The 10,631-nt window shown below is 31.8% G+C and overlaps 1 protein-coding gene across 3 annotated transcripts in view; it reads right to left on the bottom strand.

Moving 5' to 3' along the window:
* Positions 1–397: 397 nt before the first annotated feature.
* LOC118189103 (uncharacterized) overlaps positions 398–10,631 on the bottom strand; it is a 142,359-nt gene continuing 132,125 nt past the window's right edge. For all 3 annotated transcript variants that reach the window (XM_085810328.1, XM_085810329.1, XM_085810330.1), the window contains exons 14-15: positions 7,069–7,152; positions 398–676 (exon numbers count right to left, since the gene is read on the bottom strand). In XM_085810328.1, coding sequence (XP_085666454.1) covers positions 528–676; positions 7,069–7,152 — 233 coding nt within the window. In that variant the 3' untranslated portion in view covers positions 398–527. The remainder of the gene's footprint in view (positions 677–7,068; positions 7,153–10,631) is intronic.

Below are 10,631 nucleotides of genomic sequence, written 5' to 3'. Positions count from 1 at the left end.
TGAATTGAGGTAGTAATGAGTACTTAGTCTTTAAGACTTTGACTCAGAAGTTATTTACCCTACGTTGTGCAGAGTGGTGAATGAGATCCACTTTAGTAAATTAAAGTGGAAAAATTCTTGAGTTTCATTTGCTTGGTGAGGATACTGTGGCTCCATCTGTTGGTCTTGGTAGAAGTTGTTGCCGGAGAGCTCGAAGCAGGGTTGGTTGAATAGAGCAATTTATTAAGATAAGCAATAATTGTAGAGGCATAAAATTATATGAGGATGAACGATTTTGATGATAAAACACTTAGTACACTTAAGCACTTAGGATGACAAAGTGTGGAAAATTCACTTGTTTATATATGTTAGACATCAGATATTAAGAATAGCACATACAGTTTCGTACAACAGATTATTGTATAGTTTTTATTCTTTGATTATTTCATATTACAGTCATTTATTGGTATTTCTATATACTTAAAATTTTAAGTATTAAACAAAACTCGTTTGAGAACTGCAAGTTACCACTTTCAGTTCGCTTACATTTACTTGCATAGGTCTTTTATACGTATAAATAATACAGCAAAAGTGATGATAAAAAGTAATGGAATTAGTAAATATAAAAAGATAATGGTATTCCATCTTGCTGAGCATGTGCTTGTTACAGTTATTTGAACATCTAAAATACTAGAATCTGAAAAAAATAAAAAATAAAACACATGGTTAAAAAAGATAAGCCGATATATACATATATATATTATCAAAACCCTTCAAAACCAACAACATTTAAGTCTGCATATTTTTAATGTGAGGTTTAGTTCTTTCACTATTCTGCAATAATTTCAAATCTTTGACAACAGGCATATATATATCTTATTATATTTTGTCAAATTACTCATCTTTCTCCTAGATCATGAAAGGAGCTCCTCTGGCTGTACGTATTTGTAAATATCAACTTTCTAGAAATTAAGATGCGGAATTTGCTATTCAAGCTATCCTATAGTGCTTAAATTACTCCTTTGCCTACCGCACTCTAGATCCTTTGCTGCTCACTTTTGAGGATAAATCATAATTATTACCAGAGCGCACCGAGAAACTCAACAAGATAATTTCGGGAACAGAAAATTCTTTTGATTTTATAACATTTTATAAAAATTAAGATTTAGAATTTAATAAGTAAGGCTAAGAGACAGATATTAACTTCTGAACGCATGTTTGTCGTTATCTGAGAAATAAATCCATAGTTTGAAATTGGAAAACTTAAGGCAAGAAAAGCCACCAAAGACGAGAATATACATGAAAATTATAAATTTCGAGCTCCCGAACATACTTGTGGCCACCCCAGTGCATCTGCTGATATGGTTTTTATCTTTTATGCTTTTAATGTCCCCCAAATAACAACAGACCTTACATAGTGAAATCCTAAGGTAAATGGCTCAGACTTGTGAAACACTAGTGACATCCCAATGAAAAAGATCACCTGCGAGCTTTTCAGATAACTGTTACCAAATATTGGGGAATAGACTAAGAAAAGTCACTTTTTCTATTGCTTGGAGTAGTAGTTTATTTGATTATCATAAAATATATGAGGGCTGTGCCGAAGGATAATGTCTTTGTGGAAGATTCTCAAAAGAAATTGGCTCAATCATTTAAACGTGGGGAAAATGACGAAAACACCTATGCAACTAGCTCATTGACCGGCATTTGATACTGCGTATACGGCAGGGTAATCCACTCCCCTAGCTCTAATAAATTCTCAGTGGAAAGCCTCTGCAGCTACATCTAATAATATCTTTTTATTTGCGAAAAAACCATATTTAATCTTTAAAACTCCTACCCAGGATAATAGCACTAGCACTACCTTTTTATGCTGTTTTCGTAATTCCGTAAGTTAAGGTACCAAATTTTAATACATTTTTGCCAAGGAAATTTCCTTATATTCCTTATATCTATATTCCTCTTTGGCTTCAAGCTTAAGACAAAATTTTGATTCCTTCGAATTTCGAAATTTTTAATCCTAGTCGCGAGCAAATTATTCTCACATTATTGCAAAATATTAGCAGCAATTAGCTTAGATAGCTAATAGTCATAACATCAAATTTTTTAAACAATGCATGTAAGTTACTAAACTTTGGAAGACTTGGTATAAATTATGTTAAATACTTGACATACTTTTCCCTGTTAAGTTGAGACTTTATATTAAAAGAATGTACACAAATTGTTCTTCCTAAGCTTGTGTGTGGATCCCACAATATCCGTGCAAAGTGACGCTCCTTCGGACATTTCTACTTGTGTGAAACAGCTGCTGATCGCTGATAAAATCACAAGCCGCCATTTTCCAACAGGCTGGCAGCCACGTTTGCCCGACTAAACCTCAGTGATTTTTGGCTTTGGGGATACCTGAAGAATGTTGTGTATAGTGGGTGGATTGGAAATCTGGCAGACTTGAAGGCAAGCATCAAACACCACATTCATAGCATCAGAACAGATACCCTCCGAACTGTTGCTGGAAGCGCAAAACGGCATGTACCACTAGTAGCGGAAAAAGGCGTAAGCCGTATCGAACAACTTATGTTCCGTAAGGTTGTTATTCATCCTTAAGGTGTTTGCTTCATGCAGCTTCTCTTTTTCTCTTGTCGCTATTATTGTTTTCGCTATACACACGTATTCTTCAAACTGTTCTCTGTGAACACTTCTTTTCTCCTGTCATAAAACCTTGGAGTTCCCTTAGATTATTTCCTTTTGACTAGCAACATGCCTGTGTTTAATGATTAGGTCTTACCACAGCCAACTGGAAAAATATGGCCTGATTAGCTACATAGTGAAGTAACGGAAGGCGTCTGAGTCTTCCCTTAGTCTGCTCCAGGTTTGAATAAGCCCGTTTCGTTAAATATTTAGATTCTTTTAATTTAAGTAATGCTTAGTAATTAAATTTTCACAGACGGAAAAAGGTATATAAAAGTTCATTTACTGTTAAGACTGATAGCTTAATACGTAGTTTAAGAAATATTCACGAAATTTTCTATACAGTGTTTTACGATATTTTGCACAATTATTTTTATACTGCATAATAATGATTTTTTAGGATTTGTTGAAAACAAAATTTTAAAATAAATAAATAAAAAAGTTTGCTATTTATGAAGATAAATAAATCTTTATAGTTTGATTATTCTTACCTTCACTAAATATTAAAATAAAATTCTTTAATAAATATATTTACAAAATTTACTGTGGATTTCACTGATCCCACATTTTGCAGGTTTGATTTCGCAAATGTGATGGAAAGGGGAAGAAAAGGAATGAAAAGATTCCAGAATATAAGAAATTTAGCTGACAAAATATAAACACTGTTTAACCAATTAAAAGACATAAAACTGACTTTTTTTGTTATCTTATCACAATATAATTATTTATTAATTATTATTGCAATTTTAATTTTAAGAATAATTTGAATGAAGGATCAGTACTATATCCAATGATTTAAAACTATAAATACACTATAAATACTTGAGCGCTTTCAGAAAGTATGCAAATGCATTTTTATTCATTTCAATATTATCTAATAAAAAGAACAAGAGCTCCAAAGTCGCAGAAAAATTAAAATTTCCTGAAATCCTCTTGGATTTTGCCAAAATAAATTAAATACACCGTACTTTTTTTTGAAAAGTTACAGTAATCGAACTCATGCAATGATATCTTTATAATCTGATAACAAAGGAGAAATCATAAAGGACTGAACAGATGTTGCTTCAATACTTTCAAGATTCTCAGCAAAGGCAATTATTTTTTCGCCTTCTGTATCGCTTGAAATTCATGAATTGTTCATACATAAATATATATGCTACTTTCCTGCCGAATTTTGTGTCAATCGAAGCAGCAATTTGTTGATTTTTTTGCAATTTACATCTTCGTGCTTAACTTTTGGAAGTGGGTGTATAACAAGAAGTTTACTTAATGTATAATAATTTAATTTGACTTGAGTTAGTTTGTTATGGCAAGGCACACTCGATCTATCTATCTGAGGGAGGCTTTCGTGGAGGAATTTCTAAGGGAAACTTTATAAATGGGAAAATTTACGAAATTGACCTTGTAGCAACCTAGGTCGGAACTATCAGTATTCTGCAATTTTACCGCTAGGTGGCTGGTGGACTAATGTATAACGAATAAGCAATGAAGAGCATCTTTAAGCCATTTTTACTTGTAATGACACATTTTCATTTGTCTAAAAGGTAAAATGTTTTTTTCTTCAAATAAGCTTCTCCAGTGATTTTTATTCAACGTATGCTTCCTAGTTATATAATGATAAGTTATAGTTGGAATTTAATATTTTTAATTACTATTCTTTTGACATAGCTATAAATGTTTTTAAATTCAGTCGATAATGTAAGTTTAGTATTTCCATTTAATATATTTTTAAATACTCCCATTTCATTTTCATTCAACTCCAAGAAATACTGCTGTATTCATATGAAGTGATGCATAGATACTTTTACCAATTTTACGTTGCAGCTTAAAACTGAGCAATAAAATATAAATTTTTATCAGCAGATTTTATGTGAAATTATATCTGAACCATCTAAAATGTTTAGTTTATTACATAATGGTGAAGAAAAATCATCAATAGAGGCAATTTTGTCCTTTTTCAAAAATACATTAAAAATATGTTTATCCATATCGGCTCTTTTTTTTCCCCCCTCTCTGCTCATCGTCGGAGATGTCGGATTCTCAGATAAGTATTTTGGACAACCAGTAAAATGTATCGATAAGCATCGTTTATAATTTAGGGTGTCCTTTACAAACTTAAATAACAGTGCCTTCGTTTTTTGATATTTTGATAAATAATCGTACTGAATGATATGATCTTCTCAAAAATGTACCTCCCTTACAAAGCTCCCTTGGAATATTTTATTCCAGAAATCTCGTTTTAGTGTGTCTTTTAGAAACTTGAATACCTATATATATTCATTGGTTTCATCATAATTCGATTTGCAGCCTTGAATGCAACATTGTGTGGGCCTGAAAGAAGACTTAACACTAAGCTCTACATAAAAATCGACAGCTATATTTATTAACAAATACTAAAGAAATAAGTAAACTTAACTATCAGTGTGAACTTAAAAACCAAAACTGAATAACTACTTTATTTCAATTACTTAACTTAAATTTAGTAATAAAAAATTCATGAATAATGAAAAAACAAAGTGCAACCTTAAAGAACAGCACAGAAACTAAAGTAGGAATTCTTCACTTGCAGTGTCCACAGTACAGCGCGAAGGATAAAGTTCAGACGTCTTTCGTGACATCTAATCAAGTGACTTTGTAGCTGACCAGGCCATCTAAATTCCCGACAAAGTTCCATTGCCTCACTATTATTCTGGTAAAATATGAAGTCATTCTGACCGGTAGTTTTAAAGTTAGAGTGTTTTGAAATCGCAACTTTAATTATAATCACCCTGGATTCCTGTATAACATTATTAGCCCAAATGGGCGTTATCCCAGAAGGACTATTAGACTCAAAACGACATTTTGCGTCGAATCACTTTAAATGTCCGAACGACTTTTTAAAATGTTGCTACCAAATATTATTGTTCTGTGTTATATTTAAAGAAACTGAAAAAAGAAGAATCTGCATGAATGCATGTATGCTTCTTTCATTCTAAAGAAACAGCGGTAACTAGAGTCATGAAATTTTGTGTAACATAGTTATCCAACTGTTGATAAGCCCGAGTTTGGAATTTCGAATTCGCTTTATTGTCTATTTAATATTTTTTAAAACTTTATTAATTTTTTTTAATTAAAAAACTCAGCACTTTCAAAGCAAGCAATGGCAACATTGCAGGGAATAAAACATTTTTATCTGTAGCGCGCGAAACTGCCTTTTTGAAATTTTAAAGATATGCTGTTTTTAAAGTATATTGTGCGATTTTGCGGTTCAGGTGAATTTTATGTGGCGTTAACGCTTCACCATGATTTCTAAATGTACACTGCTCTGCCTGTAAAATTATTGTAATTTAGCTGTTGAATTGCATATGGGATAAGTGCGAAGGAAATGATGTTTGATAATGATACCGAAAATGACACAAAGTTTAAAAAATGGTAAAAAAATTAAACACAATGGTTTAATTGTAATAAAAAAATCTGAAGGCTTTCAGATTTTACGTTACACCCAAAGAGGCGTTTTTTAACGTTTTTTTGTGTTACCTTTATTTATTAAGTATCCTGTTCTTCGCACTTAAACTATAAAATTCAGTTCAACAGCAATATCGCAAAATAATTTTAAAATGATCATACCTTTAGAATTTCCGTTACACAGCTGGAGACGATTTTTTTTTTTTTTTTTCCCTGGTACAGTGCTGCTATTGCTCTCTTTTAAATCTTTGAGTTTACTAATAAAAATTTATTAAAGTTTTAAAAAATATGAAATAGATAATAAAACAAATTTCAAATTCAAATTTGGGCTTCCAGATGCCCATATTCAGGTGGAAACGCACGTTATTCAAAACTGGATGGATGTATCGTTGTTTTATCACAATGCGAGAAACATACATACATTTAAGGTAGATTCTTCATTATTTAATTTCTTTAAATATCATACAAAGCTCTATTATTTGGTGGCAACAATTTCAAACGTGAACCGACATTTATAGTTTTCAACTCAAAATGTCAAAACGAAATTAATATCCCTTCTGGGTTAACGTCCTTTGGATTAAAAATGGTTTAGTAGGAGAGAGTGTAACAGCAAACTCTAGAGTGCGAGCTCAGCGACAGTGTAAAAAAAAAAAAAAAACTTACAAACCTTTTTGGACGATCGTTAAAATCAAAAACACTTCAGATTTATTTTATTACTTTAATTTCATTTCGTCTTCTTGCAAGAGAAGATGTAATCCTTTGGCTATGGATGAAATATTTGAAAAATGCATGGAGACTATTTTCTAACAACCCCGAAGCACGTGACAAATTAAGCGCGTGTCGTCATAAATATCGGTTTCTTATGTTGATAACTTTAAGTTTTCAAAACTACAAAACAGATGAAAAAAAAGAAGATATTAATTGCGTGATAATTAATAGAAATTATGAATACTTTACCTGTCTCATTCATTCCATCGATGATCATTACAGAAATGTCCGTGATTCTGAAGTATCCAACGGATGCCGCGTCCGAATTTTTACCTTGAGGGAAAAAAAATTATAAAAACATAATAAGTGCAAGCTCTGGTTGGATTTTTTAAAATTAAGGTGTACAATATAATATTATATTTTATGTTTCACTAACAACTAAAATTTGAAATGAAGATGTCATTATATATGACAGAATATTTAGCATTTCTGGGGGGGAGGACAAATTAAGAAATAAAAATGTTATTTTTTTTTAATTGCAAAGCTGATATCTCAAGTTGGAATAGCACTTGTCATTTAACTATCCTTAACATCAAGTCGTTTACCCCCCCCCAAAAAAAAATTAAATAACAAATAGCATAGAATTGGTACCACGTATACTTTAATATTCCGGCGGTTGATTTTGAAAACTGGGGAAATAATAAAAAAAAAAAATTGTAATGTAAGAATTCAGAATTCCGAATTCGTATTTTCGAGTTATCGTAGTACTGCAAATACACTGTAGGAGAAAGCCAGAAAAGTTTATTTGCTGTTTTAAAATAGTTTACATGCATACAAAATTGCTGAGTTTGCAAACTCTCTACCTGCTTAGACCAATGCTGAAGAAAGTCTTCAGTATAATTACTGCTAAGTTTAGAATACATTTTTTATTTTATTTTATTTATTTTGCTATACTGTTAACCAGGGCAATTCAAATTTCTTGCAGCAATTGTCTGAGTGAACAAGTCACACCGTTTCAACAACAGGTGCTGACCCTTTTGTGATGCTATAAAGTACTTATGCTTTTTGACACCAAAATTAAAAGCAAAATCACAATAAAAATTTCACCAAATTTAACTTGAACTTTATGAAAGTCTGTTATTATAGTGACAACTTCCAGCTCGAAATACTGGCGAGAGCGGTTCTTGTAACAGACAGTTTCATTATTTGCTATACTTTCATGTATAAAACAAAGACTAAAATATTAAACAAATTTTATTTTCATCTTTCTTTGTAAAAGACTGAGGATTCCTTCTGTTAAATGAAAAGCATATAGCTTCAACTAGAAAAAGACAATTATCTTTCAAAGACTGTCGATCACAGTGTTATGACAATGCACCTGTAATGTCCGGCTACAAATCAGGTGTGCAACAGAGACTCACAGCACTTAACCCAAAAGCTATATTTGTTAACTGTGATAATCATACACTTAATTTAGTTGGGATTCATGCTGTTAGTCATGAGGTAGCTTCTGTGACGTTTTTTAGTACCTTACAAGCTATCGATGTTCATTTTTCAAGATCAACTGTCCGATGGAAAAGACTGAAAACTGCTCTAGGTGTATAGTTGAAGTCGGAGTCAGAAACTCGTTGGAATGCCAGAGTAGAAGCTGTTAAACCCGTACATGATCAACTCGAAACCTTAGTAGAATTATTTGAAAATATTACAGAGGATCATGATGAAAATGCAGATACAAGAAGTGATGCAATTCAATTGTTGCATCGGATCTTAACTTTTGAGTTTTTTGTTCTACTTCGATTCTGGAATACAGTACTTGCCAAAATTGACAGGGTTCAGAAAAGGCTTCAATACCCCACTATGAATTTCCACAATGCTGTTCGAGATATTCACGCTTTACAAGACTATATCCTACAAAACAGAGATGAGATATGCACGAAATCTCTTGGAGACGCCAAGGAACTGTGTAATGTTTGTGATGTCCAAGCTGAAAGACGACAGAGAAAGAAGAAGAAAATGCCTGGAGAAATTGCAGAAGATGTAGGACTCACAGCAGAAAATGAAATGCTGCAATTGATGAAAAGTATGCTGGACAAAATACACATAGAAATGGCTGACAGATTCATCAGCTTAAAGAAAGTAGACTCTAATTTTGGCTTTCTTTTAGATATAAACGGACTAATGGCTACAGGCAACGAAAGTAGCTCGAAACAGTGCTGCATTTCCATGGAAAACGTTTACGATACAGACTTGGATGGCTTGGAGATGTATACTGAAATAGTGGACTGCCGAATGCTACTCAAGAAAAGAGCTGATGTTAAGCTTTCCAGATAAGATGTTAAGACGCCAGAGGACCTGCTTTATTGTACAGTATGGAGAAGATGTATCTCCCAATCTGAGAGTTGGTCTTCAGATTTTACTAACTAGTGGAACCTCCATCGTCAGCTGTGAAAGATCTTTCAGTAAATTGAAACTTATCTTGTCGTACCTGAGATTATCCAGGAAAGATTATCTGCCTTAGCTTTGCTCAGTGTAGAACAGCAGGTTGCCCAGAGTATAAATTTTAATGAACTAATCGATAAATTTGCAGCAGCTAAAGCTAGAAAAATTTCTCTTTGAAATTAGTGATTACGTTTGAAGCATTATACATTAAACTGTCTTTATACATTTTCAAGTTATTATATTATTATATCCAATATGATGTTTAAGTTTTCGGAATTTATATTTGAATAATATTTTAGAATAATCATATTTTCGAACTATCATTATTATCTTAATTATTTTACTACGTTCTAAGTTAGTGAACTTAGCGAAACTTAAAAAATATACGCTTAAAAGTGCTTTAAAAATTAAAATATTTAATAATTTAAACTATTTAAAATTAAAAAATCTCATATTTTAGAAGATTATTGTTATTTTAAACAATTAAAATGTTATTATTTTTAAAGTTTTCTTTTCGTTCTCCACTGCATTTTGGCAGACGCGGGGGGGGGGGCGAAATCTTCACTTGTCTCCGGGCGCTGATAACTCTAGCTACACCTCTGATTATAGTTAGATACTTTGAATTTTATATTCTAATTTTCTTTTTTACGCATTTATACTCAGAAAATTCTGAGTAAGAAAACGAGGCTTTTGTTTATCGAGTTACTTGAACGATGATGAAAGGTAACAAACTCTGATAAATAGGTTGAATATAAATATAATTAATAATTTACGTACTATTGTGTAGAAAAACTTAATAACGTACCATATATTATTGTAAAATAAAATTAAATTCAAATATTAAATTATTAAATATCATTAAACAATTCTACAAATATGTATGATAGATTATCACGCTTCAAATCAGGTGAAATTTAATAACAAAAATTATGCTCGAAATTCCTTCATTATCCGTCAGTAAATTCCTAATCGCAACACTTTGACAACAGGAGGAAAAATTTGAACCAGTTATTAGTAATTAAAAGTACCCATAAGGGGATCAATATCATGATTTAGATTGAGGAATATATTAAAGCATACAATTTGTATCTAAAGAGAGAGAGGACTTCATGGAGTACATTCTAAGAAAAACTAGTTCGTAATTGAAATTACGCATGAGGAAAAACACTAAAACCAATTATACAACAAAGACTGTTCGCCTGAGATTGAATACCCAGTATTCAGCGGTCTTAGCGCTCGGCTACTTAATATTAGAGGGATATTATAATTTAGGAGTAAATATGTGCTTGAAGCGATTAGCGCATAGATGAGTATTTTATTTGCCACTATTTTTTGTTAAAAAAGAGTCGTATCCCAAAGTCTCTCAAATGAAG

This window comes from Stegodyphus dumicola, chromosome 2 (genome assembly GCF_044657685.1).
Source record: "Stegodyphus dumicola isolate Sdum_Otavi_A_Nest chromosome 2, ASM4465768v1".
In the NCBI taxonomy this organism is placed as follows: Eukaryota; Metazoa; Arthropoda; class Arachnida; order Araneae; family Eresidae; genus Stegodyphus; species Stegodyphus dumicola.
Note: the sequence above shows the minus strand (reverse complement) of the source record. Positions and strands in the feature narration are given on the sequence as shown.